The 26,565-nt window shown below is 36.6% G+C and overlaps 1 protein-coding gene across 7 annotated transcripts in view; it reads right to left on the bottom strand.

The window, feature by feature from the left end:
* Positions 1 to 26,565, bottom strand: part of CDK14 (cyclin dependent kinase 14) — a 648,447-nt gene that overhangs the window by 80,977 nt on the left and 540,905 nt on the right. For 5 of the 7 annotated variants that reach the window (XR_008912449.1, XM_056800182.1, XM_056800184.1 and 2 more), the window contains one exon: positions 21,356 to 21,500. Coding sequence is in view for 6 of the 7 variants with exons in the window: in XM_056800182.1 (XP_056656160.1) it covers positions 21,385 to 21,500 (116 nt within the window). In the remaining variant the exon portion in view is untranslated. Of the gene's footprint in view, positions 1 to 8,977; positions 10,434 to 21,355; positions 21,501 to 26,565 lie in introns of those variants that run through there. The other 2 variants (XM_056800183.1, XM_056800185.1) reach the window with 1 other exon arrangement.

Raw genomic sequence — 26,565 nt, 5'->3', positions numbered from 1 at the left:
TCCATTCTTTGCTACAAACCTTCCATATCCTGTTTTTTCGATCCCCCATTGTTTCCCTATAAATATTACACACCTTATATTAATATGTCTTTATAATTTACAAATTATTTCCCTTACTTGTGAGATAGGTAGTATGATAATTATAATTCCTATTTTAGGGATGAGGAAACTGAGGCCCTTTAGAAATGCTAAAGGCAACCAAGTTAATAAATGTCAGAGCTAGGGTATGAGCCTTTGCTCTTTCCAATGTAAAACACTTTGTAAAGGCTCTGAGCACAGACCTACAGTGAGCTTCTATTCATCTTAGAGTATGTCCCAGTTACATTTTAGGGTGACCTTTTCTCAATTCCTCATGTAATACAAAACTGCATTAAATCCTGGAAGAGTTATAAAATTGACTTGGAAATTTTTTCTTTCTATACCCAGCTTACAGTTTAACTAGAACTGAATAAAATTGGGCATGTGATAATCTGTACTTTTATTTTCCAAGGTTAGGGAATTTAACGGATTGTAAATTTTACTTTGCAATTTATTTTCAGCAAACCCCATATTTGAAAACCCAAATCTCCCCTTAGACCCCCACAAAATAATTAGGTAATTATCAAAAAGATTAACAAAGAATTCACAACAAGATTTCTTAACAGTGTACTTATTCACTGATACATTTCAATTCAATTCAAGAAACATTTATTAAGTACCTACTATGTTTGAAACACCATGTTATGCCCTGAGAGAAAAAACAAGTTTAGGCACAGTTTCCAAAAGCTTGCAAACCCAAATATCTACAACACAAAATAACAACTCCCAATTTTCATGATACTGAAGATTTTCGAAAATGGAGGTAGTTTCATGAAGAAAGTAACAGTTGATCAGAACTTAAAGGATGGAGATTTTCATAGATGGGTAAAACAGGAGGGTGTTCCAGGTATTGGGACCAATATGAGTCAAGGCCTGAAGTAAGAGGGGATAGTCAATAACCCAGTTAAGATAGAGTATAGCTTGTCAAGGAAAATACTTCCTGGTTACATGAGCAATAAGATGGCAGACTAGAGATCTCCTCCAGTTTTCATAATCACTTGAAAATCTCCAAAACAGATACCAAATGGCAAAGATAAAACAACTTCAGCTGTACCCATGATTTAGAACACCCAGAATCCAAAAGAAGTTAAAAAAAATCAAAACCCAAAGCTAGAAACTAATGTTCACTGACCCTGAGTTCATTCAGGACACCTTCTCCCACACTATCAATAGCAAGACTACACTGGCAGACCCAAGGACAGTAACATAGGCTCACATTAAAACCCACTCCTGTACCCGAATCTTTCCTCCTTTTTTCTAGAACTGTAGAGACTCAAACTCCAGGCTTCAGAAATTTGCTTGCGTTTTAACAGACAGCTTGGCCATAGTTCTTCAGGAATAAAGGTCTGACAGGGTCTGCAAACCAGAAGCAATAGCACCACAACGTTTGGAACTGATGGAGTCTGATAAAGCAGACCCTGAACTGCTAGTCTTAGGCCAGAGAACTGAGGAACAGAAGAAGTGGGACAGATCACCAAGGCAGGACACTGCATTTTGGGGGCTGTGCAACACTCCACCAAATCTGAGGGAATGAGCCCAATATCCAGTTGGGACCAGTTCGTACTGCCCAAAAGTCAATTAGAGCAGAGACCTAGGCTAGTAAATAATGAATTGCCCAATGTGGGAGAAAGCTGAGATTCTTTGAGATCCAGCCCCCAAGGAAACCACAATTAGAGGGGGAAGGAGTCAGGAAGAGGACAATAAGGAAAATAAGGAAGGAGAAAAAGACAAAGTCTCAAAGATTTCAGGAAGAAGAAATTTCAGAGACTTTGAAATATAAACAAATAAACCAAGAGGAAAAACAGTAAGAACAGAAGAAAATATGACTTCCAGAGCTAGTAAATGAGTTCAGGCTTCTTTGAATAAATATTGCAAAATGAAGAAAAATGATTCAAAACTTGATGAAATAAAAAGTCCCTGTAGAATTTGAGCACAACATGGAACCACAATACCCTGTTCCTGAGGGGTTTAAAAGAGAAATAAGAATTATGAGAACAGAATTTTTTATTTCGCAGAGCAAAAATAACGAGCAGAATAGAAAATCCTGAATCTGCAGTGGCAAGCCTCACCAAACAAACATTAGAATGAATGATACATTGGGAATGCAAATACACAGACATAAAGGCCAACCTAGCAAAACAACAACAAAGAACATATGCAAGCAAAATATACGGATCTCAAAGAAAGGATGTGTAGATACAATCTAAAGATCACAGGTTTTACAGAAGAATACAACAGAACAAAACACCTTAACATCAATAATGAAGGAAATAATAAAAGAAAACTGCCCAGAACTTTTGAATATAGAAAATAAAATTCCAATTGGAACAATCCACCAACTATCTCCAGAAAAAACCCAAGGCTGAAAACTCTATGACTTATAGTAGTTAAATTTAAAAATACAATTCAGAAGCAAGAAGTTCTATAAGCCATTCAGGAGAAAGATCTTCAAACACAAAGAAAAGGTCATTAGAATAACACAAGACTATTCTGCATCCACTTGAAAAGGAGGAGGGAAAGGAATAATATGCTCTAAAGAGTAATGGTGCTGGCTGAGAGTGACCTATCTTGCGAATCTGAACTTAACTATATAGGATAAAAAATGAATGTTCAATAACAAAAAAGGTTTCAAAACATTTTAGAAATGGAGATATTATTTGTTCCACAAATACTCCTCACAACAGAAATGCAGGAGGAGTGAATAAATGTAGCAGGCAAAAATTACAGCAACAGAATAAGAACAGAAAGTCCAGTAAATCTTTTTTCTAAATGTACACAAGGAGTGAAGGAATAAAACTAGTAGAGTTAATAGTGAAGAGACAGATGAGGGGCATGATGAACAAAACATTGGTGATGTTCTGTCTCTACATGAATGCATCTTTTGGGAGACTACATTAAAACATAGGAAGATGAAAGGTGTGGGAATGGGATCAGGGGGACAGAAGAGTGGGTTGATGTGTTGAGGTCAAATCAAGGGTTAGCAGTGAGGTGGTGACCACTGTGGTCTCAGAAAGAGGAGTGTGTGAGGAGGAAGGGAAAGACTGAAGGCAGGGGAATGAAGGAGGGTTTATTTGGAGGTGAGAGGGGATTCCATTGATGAATGCTCCTATGGGTGAAGGGAGATGAATATCTTACACTAGATGAGAGAAATTGTTACCTGGAGTAGTGGGAAAACATGGGCTCAGGGAGGAGGTTTCTAAGCAAATTTAGAGAAATTTAAAAGAAAAAGGAATCAATAAGAGAAGAATGAAATCAAGGTGTTATTTTTTCTGCTACTTGCAATAACTGGTATTATTCTGAGAATGTGACATAATAGAAAAGGAGGAATCCCTGGTTGGTAAGCCCAACAAGGCATGGTAGAAAGGACCTATAGGCAGAGCCTAGATTGGAAACCTTGGAAGCATTGATTGTATGAAGAATAAAGAGAAAATAGAGACCAGAAGATTATAGAAGTCATGGATCACAGAATGAGGGCTAAAGTAAACAGTAAGGGAAAATGAATAATAAAGAGAATGAGAGAAATCCTTTTGGAAAAGGGTGCAAAAAATGAAACCGAAAAACTAATGAACAGGACTCATAGAAAGGGAAGAGAGAAGGGGGAATTGATTTGACTAACTGCAAAGAAAAAAGAAAGGGAAGAAATACAGAACCAGAAGAAAGCAGAACTAATGAACACATAGGGTAACAAACAAAAAGAGGGGATCAAGAGTGAAAGAAAAAGAGTCAATAGGAACAAGGGTACCTTAAGAAAAAAAAGATTAAAGGAAAGTAACTAAATGACCAGAATGCTGTGTCTAAGGCAGAAGAAGAGAAAAATCACAACTTGGAAAAAACCACAATTTTGGAACAGGAGGAAAATATAAACCTAACTCATAATTTTAAGTGTGAATGGATTAAACAATCCAATAAAAGAAAAAAAGTGACATTAGATAAGAAAACAAAATGCTATAATCTGTTGCATATAAAAGATGTATTTAAAAAAACAAAGCCATACACAAAATAAAACTGAAGGGATGGAATAAAATTGACTATGCATTGAATGGATCAACAAAAAAAAGTAGGATTTAACATCATACTATCAGATAAAGCAAAAACAAACATTCAAAAAATAAAAAGGGATAAACAAGGAAACTATGGTATGGTGAAAGGAACCACAGAAAATAGACCAATAACCATAATAAACTTAAATGCTACAAATGTCTTAGAATCCAAATTCATGAAAGAAAAATTATCTGAGCTTCAAAAAGATACAGATGGTAACATACTTGTGACAGTAGACTTTAATATCCTTCTATCATTTTTGGAGGTCTTACAAGGATTTTTATACCCATTTGTATATATGAAGAAACTGAGGAGCAAGGAGAGCCACTCATCCCAAATCCCAGCAAGAGAGTGACCAAGCTAGGATTTGATCTCTGGCTACCTGCTACAGCTACTCTATCAATTGGCCCCTATTAAAGGTCTTTGGGAAAGTGGATAGACTGGGAAGGTGGGAGGATAACCTTCTGTCCATGCCATGGTAAAGAGGGAAGAAGCACCACATACAGACAGGTACCTTATTTAAGGTTCTTCAGGGGCATGTTCCTTGATTCATTTTTCTGCTTATAGCCAGTCTTCACTGGTGGGCCTGAGCCTTGAAGGTCCATTTCTTCTCCCTCCTGACTCCGGCCACCTTGGCTCAGCAACCTGACTCTGCCCTTCTGGGTTCTCTTTCTTGGGATGATGACCTCCTGCAGTCTTATTGGAGTCACCAACTTGTTTGACTGAATGGACTGATTGGGTTAATGCAGCATTATCCAGCACTTTAGAGTTTACACAAAACCGTACGTAGCATCTATAGCACTTTATAGGGTACATGGCAATTTCCTGACCACAACTCGGCCTGAGAGACAGGTAGTGTATTATTATGCAGAATTTATGAAACAGCCTCAGAGCAGTTAAATGGCTTGGCCAATATCACATGGTTAGAAGTGTCAACTAGAAAAAACACAGAACTATTAAATAGTCAAAATCACTCTTTAATCAAGGGAAAAGGGGTTAGCGCTGCTACTACGACAACAGAGCTGATTTCCAAGACTGCACCGGAGTCAAGACGCTCTGGTCACCAGCCCCTGGGAGTGCCATCGACTCAGGATGGACTCCGAGGAACAAAAGAACTTGGGGAACCTATGTACCACTCTAGGTGACCTGGGGGGTTAGGATTAGAGGGACAGTTGATTGACTTTACAATGGTGAGAAAGGAAAATGAAGAGTTCCAGACAGGAATAATAGTGAGGGGCTGGGGCCCCACAATGGACACAAAAGGGAAAGACTCAGCCTAGGGCTGGGTCACCTTGGTCGTGGACTTTAGCCTAGGGGGAAGAAACCATTGGGACAAAAGGGATGTTTAACATTGGATGGGATTTGCTGTTCCCACCCAAACTACCAGGAAGTTCACTGTCTGGTGAAGAGGGACCTTCCCTCAGGGGGAAACTCTCCCGTGAGAAAGTCAAAACCTGGGATTCCTATACTCCAACTAAATAAACTGGGGATCTCTAGATTTCCAAGTTGACAGAAGTTACAGAGACAGTACACAAACCCAGGTCTTCTTCCTCCATTAGACACTAATTTATAAGATTTAGAGTGGGCAAGGACCTTGGTATCCAACTCACTTATTTTTTAAAACAGAAAACTGAGATTCAAATCTCAAAGACCAAAATACTTCTCAAAAGACCAAATACTTCTAACTCTAGATCCATGGCCCTCTGCACTGTTCCAAGCTGCCTCTGTACCACACAGATTCAACTTCAGCAAAATTCTTTATGCTGCGAGAAATGGGAGAAAATGCATGGGATATCCTTTTCCAAATCAGAAAACCAGATATAAGGATCCCAAAAGAAAGGAATCTGGGATCTGGAATCTGTTTTCTCTTGGATAATACAGTTTTTATTTGAAAAGAAAATCAATCCATAATCTACAGATACAGATTTAACAATGTTAGTCAATAGGAAGGTTTAGAAAATTAAAATGTTAATATACACTATAAATAATTCATGCTAAAAGCCAAAGAGTTTGAATTATCTAAAATACTGAAGAATCACAAAATCATTTGTCACACAATTTGACTTTGAAATGAAGAGAGAGGGAAAAGAATGAAAGAGGGAAAGAATCACAGATGGAAGAAATGAAGAGAAGAGGAGAGGAAGAAGTTTAATGAAAGAAGACAGAAAGGGGGTAAGAAATGGGGAGATGGGCTAGAGAGAAATAGAGGCAAGGAGGGAGAGACAGAGAAAGAGAAAAATGAAGGGAAAGTGTAAGAGAAAGAAGGAGGGAGGGAAAAGGAGGTGAGAGAGAGAGAGAGAGAGAGAGAGAGAGAGAGAGAGAGAGAGAGAGAGGAAGAGAGAGAGAGAGAGACCATGTGAATAAATTCAATGAAAAACCATAAGTTCTCAGACAGAAATCACAAATCCTTATATCCCTTTCTGTTCTGCCTGGCTAGATCTTTTTCTTGGCTTAGCCCTCTTGGGAGCTGACTGGGCAGGGGATGGGTGGAAGTTCTTGACTTTTGGATAATACACAAAGTGGAAAATAGACTTGTAGGTAATTGGAAATTTATACACACCTAAAATTTCATTCTAAATTATATACAAATGAAACCTAGAATAATTTTCTTCAAGAAGGTTGATTTATTTATTTTCTAAAAGTCATCTTCAACATCAAAACAGTCTGTGTATGAACTTGGTGTTCTTTGCTATAATAAAATCATAGATTTTTGGTGAGTTGGTTTAAATAGAATTTCACCAAAGAAAATGTTTAGAGAATCAGTGAGGCCATAGAATAAAAATATATTTTTTTAAATGAAGAGATGTCTGGATTGACAGGCCTGATTCAAATCCTCTCTTTGACAAAGCTAATGCAGTATCTTGATAGCTGTGTACAGTAGCTTAATGCTAAGCTTTTTTTTTTTTAACTCTAAACACAGGACAGAATGCATTTTCCAGCACTGTTTTGACTAGGAGATTTTAAAAGATGCTTATTCACATTAGGCAGGCAAAGGGAAATCCAACAGTCTGTGGTTGGTTGATAAAACAAGCCTAGCTATTTCATAACTGCCTTGTAAAATGTCTCAATATTTAAGAGCAAAGAGAAGCTCAAGGCAGAGGGATTCTGAAAATCTCTGTCCTAACCAAAGTCTGAATGCTACGTAAACAATCTTCAGTGTTCAACCAGAAAGACTCACGGCTGTGGCATTTGTGACATGCAATAACAAGAAAAGATCTAAGATATGTGAAAGATAAATGAGATCATAAAAGTCACTCACCAAAAAGAAAATACAGTTTCACGTGAAATATATGTAGGAAAAAGCCCAACTGCATGTAAGCTTGACTTAATAAGCCTCAAGTAGTATTTGCAGTCTGGTTTTAATCATCTATTTGAATAGGTGTATATGGGTTGCAGCATTCCTTTGTTTAATCATTGTAAATTATGCTAATATATTTCATTTGCTAAAGCAGACCTGCCAGTCATGTATACATAGGCACATATGTCTATGCATTTATTAATGAAGAGCCTGGCATTCTTATTTTAGTATAAACACATACATGTGTTTACATACAATTTGCAAAGCAAAATGATTGGAGAAATCTTTCGTTTCTGATGTTGGCAAAATATGAAATTTTGCACAAGTGTAACTGACTTCCAGGAAGCAAATATATTAAAGCTATCTTACTTAAGACACTGATCAAATTTTAATCAGCAGTCATAAATATGAAAAAAATCCATGAAATCTATCTAATAGCGATTTCTCTATATATGTAATTCATATAAAGTAATTCATTAAACCAACATTAAGCACCTACTAGATATGGAGGATCTTATGAATGTCTCCATACATGATGTAAGTATAAATTTCCCCAAAGAGCCAATAGTCTCCTGTCTAAGTGAAATTACAGTATGAATCAGAAGCCATATTTGGATCTGATTCCATCCAGCTAACCATTAAAGATAAACATGAACCCTGTCATCATTTGGTATGCAACTGACATAGTCTTCCTGGTCCAGGAGGAGGGGAGGGGAAAAAAAAATAACCTCACCACAAAAAACCCCAGCTTTCTTTTCTCCAGTAGCCTATCTCTATCAGTTTCTACCGAAATGCTACAATTGCCTGGATAAGCCATTTGAGAGAATGTCAGCTTTAATTAATACAACATGACCTGATCATTTCCACAGTTAAGAAGAAAGAAGTTGGTATTCTTTAAATCCAGAGCTCAACCTGGAGATTATGCTAAGTTGCTTCATTCACAGTCCACACTCCTCCACACATGTCAGAAGGACAGCATTTGTCCCCTCTAGTGATAAACAAATTATACATGAAATCAATTCCACTTCACAATAATTTTCCCTATTGGGTATTATCTTTCCTTCTCTGCTCCCTCCAGTTAAGCTTGCATCCTGTAACTTGCTAATGAGCTGGGGGCTCTCTGTTCCAGGTGGCACCCCCTGCCTCGAAGTCATGACATTTCCCATTTCGGATGCTGCTGGCATTTTTCGACAGCTCCTGCTAACTAGCCTTTTTGACCTGCACTAAGAGGAACTCATCTGATCGAATCCTCTAACCTGCCAATCATTCCAGCAAATGATCTTCACAGTCACTCCCAAGGCAGGGGGAAAAAAAGGAAAGAGAACGGATAAGCTAGTGAGAGAATGAGGGAGTAGGCAAGCCGGCTGCCTCTGCAGCTACCTAATGAGAATACTTTAACTCTCTGAGGCAGCTGAAACATTGAAAAACTGGTGGGAAAATTAGGACAGAACGGAATGCCTGGCTCTGTAATTACTGATTTCTTTCCATCCTGAGATCATTTTGAGAGCAACACCTCTGAGATGTGCCAGTTTCTAAGAAACACAAGTAGACTCTAGCAGATACACAGAAAATATATTTATTTCTCCTGCCACTATCAATACGCAATTCTCATAATTCCACTCTGTCAAACAGCATCCTTCCCAGAATTAATTATGTGCTATAAGCTTGTTAAGTGTACATTTGCAACTAGGAATGAGTATAATGTTTTTCACAGTGAAGACAAGAATTCATTTTCCCCCAAGCATATTTGAAATATTGTCATCATTCAAATGTGTTTATTTATATATAGGTGTACAGTATATAAACAGACATGGTTATGATGGGAAGATTTTCCTAGGCTACGAAGTTGAACCAAATTCTCCCTAGAATTTGTTTAGTAGGCGATTACAGAATACAAGAGCCATTTCTGATTATTAAAGGTGGGGTAAAATGAGATTTTTATTCTTAGAGTATTCTTCTCTCCTGAAAAAAAAAAAAGTGTTTACTCAATTAAAATGAAGTTTAGTGGGTACCTAGCCCATTGTGAATTACTAATTCTAATAGCTAATTAGTTAAGAAGGAAGAGCCTGAAGATACTGAATTTGGCAGTGCAAGAACATTGTAGGTATCTTAAAATGGAACAGATATGTTTTCGAAAGAATTATGCAATATAATTATGTGTTATCATTATACCATTATATGTAATAATATAAAATAAATACTGTACATGGTGTAATTGGACGTTATAATCACACATCTTTCCCCACATTTATAGTAATTAGGCCAATAGCCCCATTTACAGTAATTATTATGTGTAATTGATGGCATTATACTAATTGCATTGAAAATGATAATCCAGAGCAATTAAAAATCCAAGGACACATAACACAAACCCTATTAAAAGAATGGTGATAATTTGAAACAAACCAACCAAAGAGCAGAAGTTAGTGTCAGGTTCCTTTCTCAGAAGACACAGTTGTGTTTTGTGTCAATGTGGGAAGTTCGGATTTAAAATGATTTATTTGCCATTGCTATTCTCTTTTAAAAAAAATACTTTAAAAATATCTTCTGACATGTGGAAGTACTGACCAGATAGAATTGCAGGCCCCAGTAAATGAAGCCTTCCTGGTCCGATGAGAATATTTGATTCCCTGCCTTTTTGGGGGGTGGATGGGCAGAGAGAAGGAAAGTTAAAAACTTTCTAATTTTAGTAGAAATATCAATGACTGAACTCCAAAATGGCTCAATGTATATTGTTTATTTGACTCCACTAAGGTAATGTTCTTGGTCCAGAGAAAGAACCCATTGCATTTCAAGCATTTTGCTGAATGTATTTATCACCATTTAGCTGAAATGTTTTTATTTTGGCCCAACCACAATGCTATGGAGCAGGGATGATTTTCAGTAAAGTTGCTCTGCCTCTAGGTTAATGCAATGGGTACAGGACATTGAAACCTTGATGTCTGGGAATCTCAGATGCTCCTCTTCACTGATTCACTCCCCCATCCCTCAGGAGACAAAGCCCAAATGTTGGTCCCTGAAAGGAGAAAGGATTCCTTAGGACAGTGGACACGATTTAGTGTTTTCTCTTGCCTTGACTGTCATTAGACATTGTCCTCTGTGCATTCAAATGCCATCCCAGTCTATCAGCCCACATCAACGAAAAGAGCCTTCTTTTAAGCTCAGATACTTCATAGAGCATCAGCACACCACAAAGACAGTTGAGTGGGAATAGGCTGCTAGCCTGATATTAATAATACAATACAGTGCACTTAGGGCATGGCAGGCTCCTTCTTCTGTATCCCAAATTTGTAAGAATGAACATTAAAGGAAAAAGGAAAGGAGAATGTGCCCACTGAGCCTGCGCACGGATATGTACTCTTCCACACACGTACTGAAAACTTCATAATTTAGCCAATTACTAGTCACAGATTCTGTCTTGTCTGTTGCACCAAACTCCATAATAAGGTGGGGGAGGGGTAAAATGTGATATTTTACTAATATCTAATTAATAATTTAAAAAATAAATATCTAATTAATAATTTAAAATAATAGTTTTTTGTTCTTAGAGTATTCCTCTATCCTACAAAAAGAGTTTACTCAAATAAAATAAAACTTAGTGAAAACTAATTAGTTAAGAAGGAAGAGCCTGAAAATACTGAATTTGGCAGTTCAAGAGTACTGTAGCTATCTTAAAATGGGAAAGATATATTTTTGAAAGAATTGTACAATATAATTGTGCTATCGTTTGTGAGAAAAACTCCACATTCATAGGATGATGAAAGCTAAATGGCCATAAAAATGATGTGTTAAAAAGCAACCACAAATCACAAGATACAAGTTTCAGTGTTAACCTCCCCGACCCATTTGAAAGCTCATCTGAACTGAAAATAGTGAAAGATAACAATGCAGTAAGTTTTAAAATTTCATGGATTGATTATATCTAGTTTTGGAATTACCCAAAGCGGATTTTATTCAGTTCCTCTCTCTTAGCCATTTCAGATTTCCAATTCAAAGACTGAGAAAGCAAAAGCAACAGAGATAAAATTATAAATTCTGCAATGATCTCATCCTACTTTCCCAGAAAGATAAAATGACTGGCTTATTGAATGTGTGCATGTGTTGTGTGCATGGATACACATACTATACACACACACACACACACACACATATACATATACATATACACACAGAGACAAGTACAGACAGAAAGAGAAGGGACGAGAAAAAGAGCAATACAGAGACACACATAGAATATGAAGGAACAAGGGTGAAAGGTGAACATTCTGCCTTTTTTTGAATTAGGTATTCAGAGTGTGACTTCATTAAATGAAATAGAAGACTGAATGCAGCATCTGAAAGCTCTGAGTTCAAATCTTCACTCACTGTCCTATTTTCTTCATCTGTAAAATGGGGATAATATTAGCTCCTCCTTCAGAGTTGTTGTAGGAATCAAATATGTAATTCATTTTGAAAAATTCAAAAACCTATTCGACGTAAGTGATTATTCTTAAGTTTCATGAAAGTACAAAATGAATACTCTTTTTTTGTATGTATTCTACAGTAATGTGGGTTAATCAGTTTTGACTACATTGTGAAAATAGCAGTGATGGGAAGGACCCTTGACCAGAAATCTGTTACATTTGATACTTCTTTTTAATTTTTCTTCCAAACAAAGATCTATTTCTTTCCACCCCATTAAGAAAGCAGAAAAAATAAAACTCCTGTTAGAAATATATACATAGTCAAACAAAACAAATCCTCACATTGGGCATGTCCAAAAAAAAAAAGTTTCAGTCTACACCCTGAATCCATCAGCTCTATTAGGAAGTGGACAGCATGTTTTGCCATGAGTCCTCTGGAATCAATAATTGGTCGTTATATTATTGATCAGATTTCTTTATCTTTTTAACATTTTTGTTATTGTATAAACTGTTCTCCTGATTTTGCTTGCTTTACTTTTCATCAGTTCATAGAAGTCTTCTCAGATTTCTCTGAAATTATCTCCCTTATTATTTCTTATATCACAATACAATAGTATTTTATCACATTCACATACCATAACTTGATCGGCCATTTCTCAGTTGATGGGCATCTTTTCAGTTTCTAATTCTCAGCTACCATGAAAAGGGATGCTCTAAATATTTTTTGCCCATATCTTTCCCTTTCTTTGATCTAGCTTTTTGGGCATGATTCCAAACTGACTTTCAAAATAATTCACTAGTCACCACTCCACCAACAGATCATTAGTATAACCTGTTTTTCTACTGTCTTTCTAATTTTTATAATTTTTCTTTTGCTAAACTTTGCAAAACTGATAGGTGTGATAGCATCTCAGAGTTGTTTTAATTTGCATTTCCTTAATCTGGAGTATTTTTTTTAAATATGGTTATTCATAGTTTGGGATTATTCTTTTGAAAACTGCCTCTTCATATAAATTTGAAACACATCTTTACATGTATTAGAAATGAGAATTATGAGAAAATTTGATACAAAGATTTTTCCCATTTACCTATTTTTCTTCTAATTTTAACTGCATTGGTTTTGTTTATGCAGAAACTTTTTTTAAGAAAAAAATTTTCATTCGATCTCCAGTGATATTCTCTTTCTTTTGTTTGATCATTAACATATCCCCTATGAATACATTTGATAGGTAATTTCTTCCTTGTGCTTCTAATTTCCTTATGCTCTCATTCTTTATGCCTAAATCTATTATGCATTTGGAGTTTATCTTGTCATATAGGGAAAGATGTTGATTTATACCTAGTTTCTGTTTTCTATGTTATAAGTTTTCCCAAGTTTTTGCCAAATAGTCCTTACTTCAATAAGTAAAATCTTTGGATTTATCAAAAATTAGTCTTCTTGGGCTCATTTGCTTCTGTATATTGGGTAACTAATCTTTTCTACACATAAACCTTTACATTTCTTAACCAATACCAAATTTAAAAAAATAGTTACTGCTTTGTAGAATAGAGTGAAATATAATATTGCTAGACCCTTTCCTCACATTAATTCCCTTGAGGTTCTTGACTTTTGTTACCTAAAATGAATTTTTTCTCTAATCCTCCAAAGTAATCTTTGGTAACTTGACTGGTATGGCACCCAATAAGTAAATTAATTTAGATAGTATTGTTATTTTTTTATTATATTGACTTGGCCTACCCTTGAGCAATCAATATTTTTTTCAATTATTTTGACCTGTCTCAGTGTTAGGAGTTTTTTGAGGCTGTGTTCATATAGTCCTTGCGTGTATCTTAGAAATTCTGTGTTTATTTTAAATGGATTTTCTCCTTTTCCTATTGGATTTGTTGCTAATATAGACAAATACTGATTATTTATGTGGGTTTATTTTATAGTCTGCATCTTTGATGAAATTGTTATCATTATTTTTTAAAGTTGGCTCTTTTAGTCTTATCTAAGTCAATCATCACATCACCTATAAAGAGATCATTTTGTTTAGACTTTGTCCCTGAGTATTCCTCTTAATTTCTTTTTGTCATCATTAAACCACTATATTGAAGTTATGATGACACTAGAGATTCATACTTTACCTCCTTACTAGAAAGGCCCCTAGTTTATCCTCAATACAGATGTTGATTTGGTTTTATATCAATACTATTTGTCATATTAAGGAAAGATCCAATTATTCCTATGTTTTCTAGTGTTTTTTTTTTTTAACTCTTACCTTCTGCCCTGGAGCCAATGCTCCAAGGCAGAAGGCAGAAGACTGTTAAGGGCTAGGCAGCGGGGGGTCAAGTGACTTGCCCAGGGTCACACAGCTGGGAAGTGTCTGAGGCCAGATTTGAACCTAGGACTTCCCATCTCTAGGCCTGGCTCTCAATCCACTGAGCTACCCAGCTTCCCCCTGTAGTGTTTTTAAGAGGTATGGATCTTGTTTCTTGACAAAGGTTTTTGTGTATCAATTAACAGAAATATAGGATTCTTGTTCTTCTGTTTATTAATAGCATCAATTATATTTATCATTTTCCTAATACCAGACCATCTTGGAATTCCAGGTATAAATTCAACTTGGAAAGAGTATATAACATTTGTGCTAACTTTTTGTAGTCTTCTTGTTAATATTTTACTTTAAAATTTTCATTTATATCTATTTGGGATATTAGTCTATATATATATTCCTTTTTCTGTTTTGATCCATCCTGATTTAGGTGTCAAGACAATATTTGTGTCGGAGAGGAATGTGATGGGACTTCCCCCATTGTTCCCTATTTTAAAAAACATTTTATGTAATACTGGACTTAATATTTCTTTAAATGATTACTAAAATTAAATTATGAATTGATCTACTCTTGTTTTTTCCCCTCATTGGGAGTTCATATATAGCTTATTCAAAAATTGTTTCCCCTAATATTGGGTTATTTAAGTCATCTCTAGTTCCATTAATTTGGGCACATTTTTTAAATAAATATTCATCCATTTCATTTTTTTTTAGTATTTTATTGACAGATAATTGGGCAAAATAGGTCCTAATAATTTCTTTTATTGCATTTTCTTTGGTTGTATGTCAATGTTTTAAATTTTTGAAACAGGTAATTTGTTTTTCTTTTTTGAATAAAGTTAGCTAATGGTCTCTCTAATTAAAAAAACTCAGCTTCTTGTTTTATTTATGAATTCAATAGTTTTTGCTTTCAACTTTTTAAATTATTTCTTTGACCTTCAGGATCTCTATTTTTGTTTAATATGTTTTCCAGAGGCTTTCATCCCCCCTTTAATTATTATGCAATTCATTTATCTGCTCTTTCTTTTATTGATAAAGTTACGAGAGATAAATTTTCCCATAAGTATTATATTGCTTGCATCCCAAAAATTTTAGTATGTCCTTCTCATTGTTTTCATTATCTTTGATGAAAATGTTTTGGTTAGTATGTGATGTTCTTCGATCCACACTTTCTTTTGAATAGGTTGGTCCCCAGTTAATTTTTTATTGTTTCTTAGCAACTCTTTATTGAATAAAATCTTAATGCATTGTGGTCTATAAAAGATATCTGCTTTTCTATATTTGTGAAGTTTTTATAGGGTTGACTTTTGTACAGGTGCCATTCACTATATATTCCTTTTAATTTTAATTCAATAATATTTTTATAAGTCCATTATATTTAATTTTTCTAAAATATGATTCATGTCCTTTACTCTTGTTTTTATTTATTCATATAGATTTCTCTAGGTCTGAGAAGGGTAAATTGGAGTTCTTCATTATTATGGTTTTATTATTTCTCTCTAATTTCCTTTAAATATGTAAATGCCATGTTATTTGATGCCTGTATGTTTAGTATTGATATAAATTCATTATCTATGGTACTTTTCCACAAAATGTAGTTTTCCTCTTTAACTCTTTTAATCAGTTTTATTTTCACTATTGCTTTTGTTGTCTGAGATCATGATTACTATTCAATTTTATTAGTGAAAGTATAAATGATTTTCCTCTATCCTCTAATTTTACCTCTACAGGCAGAGTTAAATCTAAAGGTCAAATCTAATTTTGCTTTCAGGTTTTTTCCCCCTCCTTTTCTGATTCTTCTTGAGTTCTCTGTAGCCTTCAAAACTGTCAATCACTTTCTTCTCCTTGCTATTCTCTTAACTCTAGTTTACTACTCTATTCTGGTTGTTTGTACCTGTCTAACCATTAATTCTCAGATTCCTTTGCTGGATCTTCATTCAGATCATGCCCTAAGTTGGAGGTTCCCTGGAATTCTGTCATGGTACCTCTTCTATCCTCTATATTATTTCACTTAATTATCTCATTACTTCTCATTGCTATCTCAATTATTATCTCCATGCTAATGATTCTTAGCTTTTCTCCTAGATTCAGGAGAGACCACACACAGGAAACCTTTTCTATTCTCTTATCTTCAAATGCCTATTAGAAATCTCAAACTAAGTAACCCACTTTACACTCAATATGTCCAAAAAAAAAAAAAAAACCTATCTCTTTGATAATTAAAAAAAAACCTTTATTAAAAGTAAAACAACAACAACAACAAAAAACACCGGAATTCCCTAGCTGAAATTAATGTTAAAAAACCGCTACTCTGATCCATCACAGATTTAAAGATCTTCCTTTAGGCTTGGGATTGGACCAATCCCGCGCCCGGAAGTAGGGGACGTGGTCCCTCCCCCAGCACGAGACTGGTCCGTTCAAGACCAATCCCACGTCAGGAAGTAGTAGGGAGGGACCCCTGAGTGAGGCACGCTGGGGGATGCAGTTCCCCCCGGCCAAAAAAAACCCCCAAAACCCTTTAAAACCCACCATACTCTCTTGTCTTCAGTCTCTCAAACTCCATTGGGAAAGAACCTAGCGCCTGAAAACATGCCAGTGTCCCTGGATCTGAGAAGATGGGGGAAAGAAAGGGTAAGACATAAAAATACTGTAAAGGTATGAGGGGCCAAGTTATGAAAGGCTTTGAATGCTGAACAGAATTTTATATTTGATCCTAAAGATGTTGGAGAGTCATTGGAGTCTACTGAATTGGGAAGGGGTTTGACACTAATAGAAGAATTTAGAAGGGAAGAGTAAAGAGACCTCCAACGTCAAGTCCTGCTTCTGATTGGGACTAGTTGTGTGTGGGACATTCGGTCAATTACTTCCCCATTCTTTAGGTCTCATTGAGCTAATTTGTAAAATGGAAATCATACTTTCTACTCAGGAAAGTGTTTTGTAAACCTTAAATGTAAGCTCATAATCTTATCTAAAGAAAATTATTTCATTCTACAGATAATAGATAATTGTGCTTTCTACCAGTTTAATAGGTTTGAAGAACGGTTATTGACAAATAAGACATTACAACTTTTATGTAGTAATTATATAACTGACTCACATTAATTTTTATCAAATATTCTGAAAAGTTAAAACTGGAAACAAAAGATTTTACCCATCATATCCATCAATGAAAGAATGAAACAATGAACCGCCCCACTCCTTTCCCATATGATTGAAAAATGAAACTTATCCTATGGGTATGCATGGTACTTGCATGGGGGTATGTGTATATCACTGATGAGAAAAAGTATTCAAATGTCAACATAGGCTGGCTTTCCCCCCCTTTCCTTAAGGGAAATGTCCACACATATATTGTTTAGTGTTCTCTTTCTGGTGGTCTTACCCTTTGATGCTGAATAAACACAAATGGGAAAAACCCATAAAGCCATCAAGTAACATTTCTGAATGACAGGGAAAATGTAAAAAAACAAAAACCAAAAAACCAACCAACAAACCCCCAAACAAAAACAAATCCTAATGATCCAGTGGCACGCACCCCATTTTCAGTGTTAGATGCTTATAATTTTAAGTCACTCATTTTGGTTGTTACTAGACTCTAAAACCTAAATTGCTTTCAGCTGCAAAGCAAAATGCATCTTATTAGCCTTTCCACTAAAGCCAATTTATGCAAATCCAGCATGATTAGCTAAATAATTAAAGTGACCCTCAACATACATGTATAGAAATAATTTGGTATTGAGATATGGGAGGGAAATTAGGGCTGGAAACCCATCATCCTCACTACTTAGGCTTCCATCTTGACAATGGCTGTAGTCAACCAATGAATGCTTCTTCACAGTTATTTTAGTCTAAGTCCCCAAAGCTGGGTTATTAAAGAACTAGCTTAAAGGCTTGTCATATTTGAATCCCCACCCCCATCCAGGCTCCCAGTGCTTGTCATTTCACCCAGAATGTAGACATTTGGGGAAGTTAAAGATGCTGCCGCTTGCTTTAAGCACTCATTTAAATCAACAACAGAAAAATCAGAGTCTCAGGAGCTGTAGTATATATATATATATTTTTTTCTTCTTTTCTCCCATGAACCTCCTTTCAGGCAGACCTTCTGCACTATAGCTTCTAAAGTTTTCTCTTTAGATGTTGGTCGAAGAGAGACCAATACATGGTCGGTATTATCTGGCTTTCCAGGGTGATTAACCAGTCATTGCACAGATAGGCTCAAAACCTCCACACAGGCAGGGAATTAAAATGAGGTGTCCTCTGACTGACAGAAACATGCCTGGACTACCGCCTCCCTGCAGCTACTCTGAGAGGTAGCTTAACACACACACACACACACACACACACACACACACACACACACACACACACACACACACACAGTGTTCCTCACCATCATTGCTGAATAAAGAGGGAACTGAAAGAAAATACGATAAAGCTATAAAAAGTTAACAGGCAAGAAACAAAATAGATAAAGAAAATATCTGTGTGGTTGTCAAATAATGATATACACAGTGAAAGCGAACATTTGCCTCTGGACTTAACAATGTAATAAACATAAATTTTAGTAATAAAATAATAATAAACTTAAACTTAATAATATAACAAAAATAAACAAGGCAAACATACACACATATATATACACACAAATATATCTATATATCTTTGTATATAAATATATATAATTTTAAATATATACACACACACACACACACACACACACATATATATATATATATATATATGAATAATATTGGAGAGAAAATGCTCTCCTGGAATGGCTTTCCAATGTTGACGATGACTGCTCCAAACCTTCTTTAAAAATTCTTTTCAGTGACCACTTATGGCTGCCATATTGGTGATGCTTTTGACCCTGGGCTTTATTAGGTCTGACAAAGATGAAGATGTTATACCTGCTTCGATTGACTAATCTTATGCTTCTAGACTAATTAAAAGACTTGAAGGTGAAGAAAAAATGTAGCAGCCCTGAAATGAAATTCAGGATTCTTCATGCATGTGTGTGTATGTATCTGCATGTGTGTGTGTCTGTGTGTAGAGCAACATAAATCAAGTATACTCCTTTCTGTTCTATTCTACTGAATTGTCTTAAGAAATTTATAAAGCTGTGAGCCTCACTATGACAAAAACATTAAATAATTAAAAGCATATGATCATTCTCCTGTATCCCATTGCTCACGGAGTCCCAGCACTATTGGTCAGAAACTCAGTCCTGGCTAGGTTTGACAAACTGAAAACTCTATGATAAGTTTTAGGTCCTAAAATACTGAGGAAGGTGAAATTGAGCCGCCCAAAGCTTGCGTCCCTCACTCTCCATCCCATTCCCATAGGTTGGAAAACATTACAGCTGGAGAAATTCCAGGATTTTTTAGGTCTGGCTATGGTTCTTTACTGAAAAGGGAGAAGTTCAGTAGTAATTCTGACCAGCATTTACAAATTATCTTTCATCTTGGCATCTTTCATCTCAAGGATCATTCATAAATCATCGCCATGCTCCAGAGAGGTAGGAATTTCCTGGCTCATTGTACAAAAGAGAGTGCTCAGACTCCCAACTCTGCAAGCCAAACAGGTCACAGTATTGACAAATCATCCACTGGATCAATAGTGACCAAAGCAGAACTGGCAGGCTTGTTCACCATGGTAACAGTTAATGCAATTCCGATAGTGGGCATGCTCTTGAAATGCCAGAGTAGTCATGCCCTAAGGCATATGGATGAGTAATGGGCCTGGAAAGCAACTTTGCAGATTAATCAATGTGATTAGAATAGGAAACCTTCTTTGTACACGCCCCTAATAAGCCCACACACCTAACAAGTGACTCTGAAAGCCGGGTTTACAAAGCCAGAGCTCATAATTTAAGGGCATTTGTGATAGCTGGTTTCACGGACTGGAGAAGGTATGAAAAGTAAGTCTTTTCAGGTCTGTGTGCGGGTGTCTATATATACATGTTTATGTCATTTGATTAAAGTGCTAGAGTCTAGTTTTATCTAAGCTGGCATGAAACGAGTTGAAATTTTAAATTAATTTTAAATTAAAGGTTAAAACTGCTCTAAGACTTTTAGGACATTTCCTTGTAGAGGGAAATATGTACATGTAAGCACTGACATATAGACATATGTGCATATAGCAAGAGACAATCAAGAGTCTGCTCCACCGCTACCCACCCAATATGAAGAGACAGAGACAAGGACCCCAGAATCATGGTGGCTTGGCCCTAAGCCAGTGCCAGCTGGCTCCAGCACATTCCTGGATTTGACAAACAAGTCGTTGTGACTCATCCAAGACCACGAAGGTCCAAGACCTTGGACTTTGGTTGAACCAGCCTCCAACATTCTTTTCTCTCCAATGTCTCATTGATCTCTACTGTTTTTACTTCCCAACTTTGTTCCTATTCAGCTCCAGCATCTTCTTTGGGGATGACATTATGGTTAACACAAATGCTTCTTTCTAAACATACTAATGACCCATTGATGCCATACTTCAGCAGATCTCTCTGTTTTCTCCAGGACAGTTACAGCAGATACCAATCATGACTCATAATCAATGTCACCCCTACCTAATGACATTAATGGCTTCTTGTTCTACCTTGATCCAAATTGCTCCAGTACATCCCTGGCTCTTGGCAAAAATCAACCCATTTTTCAGAGGAGCAAGGAAAGAGGAAGAAAGGAGTAAATGCACAAATCATAAGAAGAAGAAGACCCTAAAAAAAGGAAGCAGTTGGGTGGTATTGTGGCTACATGACAGGCCTAGAGTCAGAAAGACCTGAGTCCAAATCCAATGTTAGACAAGTCACTTAACCTCTGTTTACCTTAATCCATTGGAGAAGGAAATGGTAAGCCACTCAAGTATCCTTACCAAGGAAACCCCATGGACCACCTGGTCCATGGAATCATGAAAACTCAGACGCAACTGAACAACTAAACAACAGTAAAAAAGGTCAGTGAACAAACCAAGGTCCTGATATCTAAGGAGCAGCACCAGCGTTTGGAAGCTGAGCCAGTTTTTGTGGCCTCAGTAGTTCCAAAAGATGAGGCCCCAGGGTCCGTGGCCAACTGGATGGCATTGAAAACACAATGCTTCCATGGCATCTTTGGAAGAAAAAAAAAAAGCCCCACAGAAAAATATCTGAAATATTCTATTCAAGATTGATGCCTCAACTTTTCTATAAAACACAGCTTTCAAAGCAATTTGTGCAATCTTACCTGCATCCCCTTTGGCGACCATGTGATTTTCAGTGCTTGCTATTTGATAGACTTTTGCCATAACTATTGTTTTTTCCAAAGGCCCGCATACTTTCTCCAGCTTCTGGTTGTAATCTTACATTTGGGACAGTAAAAACAGAAGACACTGTGGACAAAATGGAAATTTGAGATATTAACATATTTTTTCCTTCTATTGTTATTACCAAAAACCACCAATGAATAATTATGTAGGAAGAATAGTATAAAGACTATGTATCATCAGAAAGATGGAAAGCTGAGAAGAGGAGGAAGGCTGGTTATGGAAAGGGAGCCAACGAGAGCCACGATGGGCAGCACAGATGCTCTATTTGTGCTCATGTTCAAATCCATTGTTGTTCAGTTGTATCAAACACTTCATGATGTGTAATTGAAAATCTGTTACCCTAAAAAACTACATTTCCCTAGAGCCTACTGACTTCCTGTTGTTACATACTTCCTGTAGACAGAGGATATTAGCGAGTGGGCAGTCCTCTTGAGCCTCTTTCTTGGGCTTGCAGCCAGCTAAACATGGGTATTTTAAATGGGCTGATCAGCCATGGGCATGTGGTTTTTATTTTGTATCCTCTTTATTACTTGATTTCTAATGATCATTTAATAAAGCCCTTAAATATATTTTTAATATTGATAATAATTTTAATTTTTACAATGACCCCCTAGACTATACATATAGCACACCAATACCATCCATAGGGATTTTAGTGGCAGAGATACTGGAGTGGTTTGCCATTTCCTTCTCCAGTGGATTTAGAGAAACAAAGGTGAAGTAACTTGCCCAGGGTCACACAGAAAGCATCCAAGCTCAGATTTGAACTCTGGGCTTCCTGACTCCAAGCCAACTTCTCTATTCCTTGTGCCACCCATCTGCCTCAATATATATCTGTGCCAGCACACTATCAAGAAACTGACAGAAAAACCCCCAGCATGGCAGAACTCTCTCATGGAAGATTTAAAGGAGACACGGGGTGAGAGTCACATAGGACTGTGGGTTATGAAAAAAAAAACGTACCCCAGGGACTATATCCCCCAGCATTCCCTACTTTACCCAGGGTTCCCTTTTCTTATGTCCTGGTGTGGGTTTGTGCATAAATGGGCGGATCCCATGCAAGAGTTGTGCTTGGTCTTTTGCTGGGGCTGGAGTAGCCAGGCTGCTGGGGCTCTGGCTCTTGTCTCTGCTAGCACCCCTTTGTTCCCTTACCCCTTACACCTTTCTCCCTTACAACATTTAGTGACCAGAAACAGAACCATATAATATTTTAGGGGGCATTTGTCATAGTATGACCAGAGCCAATCACAATGCCCCACAATGTTGTTTCAGTCATGCCTGACTCTTTATGATCCCATTTTGGAGTTTTCTTGGCAAAGGCACTAGAGTGCTTTGTCATTTCCTTCTCCAGCTCATTTTACAGTTGAGGAAACTGAGGCAAACAGGGTTAAGTGACTCACATAGGGTCAGTTACAAATATGGAAGGCTGGATTTGAACTTATAAAGATGAGTCTTCCTGATTCCAAGCCCAGTGCTCTATCCACTGTGCTACCTAGCTTATGTAGTTCTTGTTTCATAAGCATTTGTCAAACTATTGAATACTTAACATCTCTCTGACTAGAATGTCCCAACACTTACAAAAGAAACAACTCAATGCAATATGGAAGCAATTCATTTCAATACAGTAAATGCTTTAAGAGCACCTTCTGTGTACAAAACACACAGTAGGCACTAAGAAAGCATCATGTGTAGCTGAGACAAAAGCAAGGGGATATGACTCAAGTGTAGTAACTATGCTAACAAAATAATTCAGATAAATGTAACTGACTCTTGCTCATGATGTGCCATGTAAGGTATGGTGGTAATGATGGGGGTAGTAGGGATTTCTGGAAGAGGAGGCATTTGTGTTGAGCTTTAAAAACTAGTCAAGAATTTACCAAACAAAGAAAGGCATAGAAAACACTTTAGGTATAGGGAATAAAAGAAGCAGGGAATAATATGAAGCAGAGAAAATACCAGTCAAATCTGGGGAGTGGAGAGTTGTTTAATCTGGCAGAAGCACTCATAAATTACTCTATCCTCCATAGCATTATTCAAGTTTTCCTGTTTCTTTTTGTCTTGATCAGAAAATCTCTTGTCCAGATGATATTTATCTCCTATCTGGAGCAGCAAAACCTCCCTTGTGATTCCAAGTTGCTCTACAAAATTCTATACAATGATCCTATCATCCATATCCATTAATTATGATCCCCATTGCCTCCCTCATTGAATTCAAATTCCTATGGTCCTCACACTCTCCTCCATCATACAGGATGCTATTCATCTGATCCCTTTTTTTCTTAAACCTCATTCCACATCATATGATAGATTTGCTGTGGATTTCCTGAATCTTCTTTTCAATTTCCAAAGCTCTAGATAGGCAATACCAACTAGCTAGGTGATACCAACTCAACAATCCTCCTTACACTGAGACTTGCCCGAGTTAAATTTATTCATCCTCATGATGCAGTTGTGAGGATCAATTGAGATAATGTGCATAAATCTGCTTTCATATGCAAAAACTATCCAAAAATAAGGCATTACTATTATGCTTATAAAAATAGTGATTATTCTTAAAATAATAATTATTATTATTAATTTTATTATTTTTTATTATTATTATTTATTATCTTAGCTATATCTTCCTGTTTCACCTCTTCCTTTTGGACAGGAAAATTAGTGGGCCCCATATTTCTATATCTTTGTTTTCCCCCTACTCAAATGTAATTAATTTTTTGTTTTGACAGATAATAGAAAATGTGGTAGAAAAATACCCAGGATAAAGAATTCTAGATAATTATCTTTTTTTTTTTAAAGAGAGAAAAAGAAAGGAAAAAATAAAACTCTATGGACTGGTGTTACCTTGCTGTCTTACATTGTTGAATTAATTCACTTAGATCAGTTTTCTCTGCAAAAAGTCTGTGAGGTGGCAGAGATAGTATGGCAAAATCTGCTTTTATATTACCCACAGTGTCTAAGGAATCCAAATTGAAAATGACCTGTGGATAATGGTTAAATCTACTGAAGGTGATTTATGAGTAATAGATAGATCCACTGAAGATGGCCCATTGGTAATAGATGCATCCACTGTGGCTTTTTTTGTGAAAGTGATTATCACTGAGAAAAGTAAAGTTAGAAATGGAAGTGATCTGGCTATATAATGAGAAGCTGGAGGACAACGCTAATAACTGATGTTGACATAATGCTTTTAATTTTGTGTTGTATTTTTTAAAATGGGATTTTATTTGAGCCAGAGCAGAGTATTGCATTGGACCTGCAAAAGCTTAAAAAAGCTCAATGAAAGGTGCATTGGTTAAAATTTCTTGTGGAAAGAATCCCACAGGATAAAATAGTGGGTGTATGTCATATGTATTCACTCAGAAGGTATGTACACAGATGAGATCATGGATCTATCCAAAAAGAAATATTCCTTATGACTTATGGCTTGAGAACGGGAACATTATAAGTACTTAGGAAAGACCTGTTGACTAGTTAATTGACCCCACTTCATTCCTTTCCTTATCTAACATTTGCTCAGGAATTATTTAGATAACATAAAACAGAGAGATATGGTGGTACAGTTAAAATAAGAAAAAAACCTACAAGGCTAGGAGACAAAATATCTAAGATTTAGTTTTAGCCCTCCCTTCTATCTTCCTCCCTCCTTCTCTCCCTCCCTCCCTTCCTTCCTTCCTTCTTACCTTCCTTCCTTATTTTCCTTCCTTCCTCCCTATTTTTCTTTCTTCCTTATTTTCCTTCCTTCCTTCCTAGTTTCCTTCCTTCACTTTCTTTCTTTCTTTCTTTCTTTCTTTCTTTCTTTCTTTCTTTCTTTCTTTCTTTCTTTCTCTCTCTCTCTCTCTCTCTCTCTCTCTCTCTCTCTCTCTCTCTCTCTCTCTCTCTCTCTCTCTCTCTCTCTCTCTCTCTCTCTCTCTCTCTCTCTCTCTCTCTCTCTCTCTCTCTCCCTTCCTTCCTTCCTTCCTTCCTTCCTTCCTCTCTAATATTCTCTGTCTCTGTCTTTGTCTCTGTCTCCTCTCCCCTCTCACCCAAGGTGGAAATACAGCAGCCATTCATAGACTCAATTCCACAATTGATTAGAATAGGAGCTTGGACCAGTGTTGTTTCCATCTTGGACTGATTTGTTCCTCCTTTGATACAACTTCTACTCTCCTGGGCTCACCCTGTTGGGGTTAGATTGGTGAGGATACCTGATCAGTCTGGCCCTCTGTAGTTCAGAGCTCCTCACGTCTGTCTCAGCTGCTAACTTTCTATGTGATTGTGGACAAGAAACTTCGAAATCCTGAGCTTCGGCCTCCACATATTTAAGATAAAAGGATTTCACATCTCTAAAGTTCCTTCCATCTCTAACATTCTACGATTCTTTACAAACACCTGAGGGACCTCAGGATAACTCCTGATAAATTATCACATGAGCAATTTTGGCAACAGGTGGTTCTCAATTTCCTTTGAGGTGAGTGTCTGTCTGTTTTGGTTTACAACAGGTCATTTTATTTGAAAGAAATGTCCATCTGAGTGCTTGCAAATGTGAACATGAGCCTAGAAGAATCAATAAAAGAGTCTTGCTAGTTATTCCAAAGATAGGACTCATCCTTCATGGATCCATGTTTTGTGAATTAGCAAATGATCATATAAAAATCAGGGCCTCAGCCCTGTAAAGTGTACTTTGTTCATTTACTTTGACAAGGGTAGTTCAGCTTTAATTATTTATGAAACTTGATAGTATACACTAGAGAATGCCCTGTAGTGTATTTGGTGAAAGTAATGAATTCCTTCTATGCCAGCCCTCCCTTTACTTCTCAGCAATTAAATCTTTGTAAAGAAGTGGAGCAAGGCTGTTGGGGTTTTGGGATGGAGGGCGAATGACAAGGTATATGGAATAAGAGCCACAAAAATGAACCAGCTTCTAGTGCCAGGGCACAGGCATCTTCACCATTGATTACTCTTGTGCAGGCTGAAATGTTTCTTGCCTTGCTTCATTTGAAGGTGGGTTATAAATTATTTACACATTTGGGTCCTATGCAAATGGGTCTGGGATAGTTTAAAGAAGTAGAACAATAAGGAGCAATGTTAAAATTGTGTGTCCTTTAGTAATAGGCAGATGGCATACTGAACAACAGGCGTATTCTTCATT

Source organism: Monodelphis domestica, chromosome 5 (assembly GCF_027887165.1).
Source record: "Monodelphis domestica isolate mMonDom1 chromosome 5, mMonDom1.pri, whole genome shotgun sequence".
Classification (NCBI taxonomy): Eukaryota; Metazoa; Chordata; class Mammalia; order Didelphimorphia; family Didelphidae; genus Monodelphis; species Monodelphis domestica.
The sequence above is the reverse complement of the archived record's forward strand: the minus strand, read 5'-3'. Positions and strand labels throughout refer to the sequence as shown.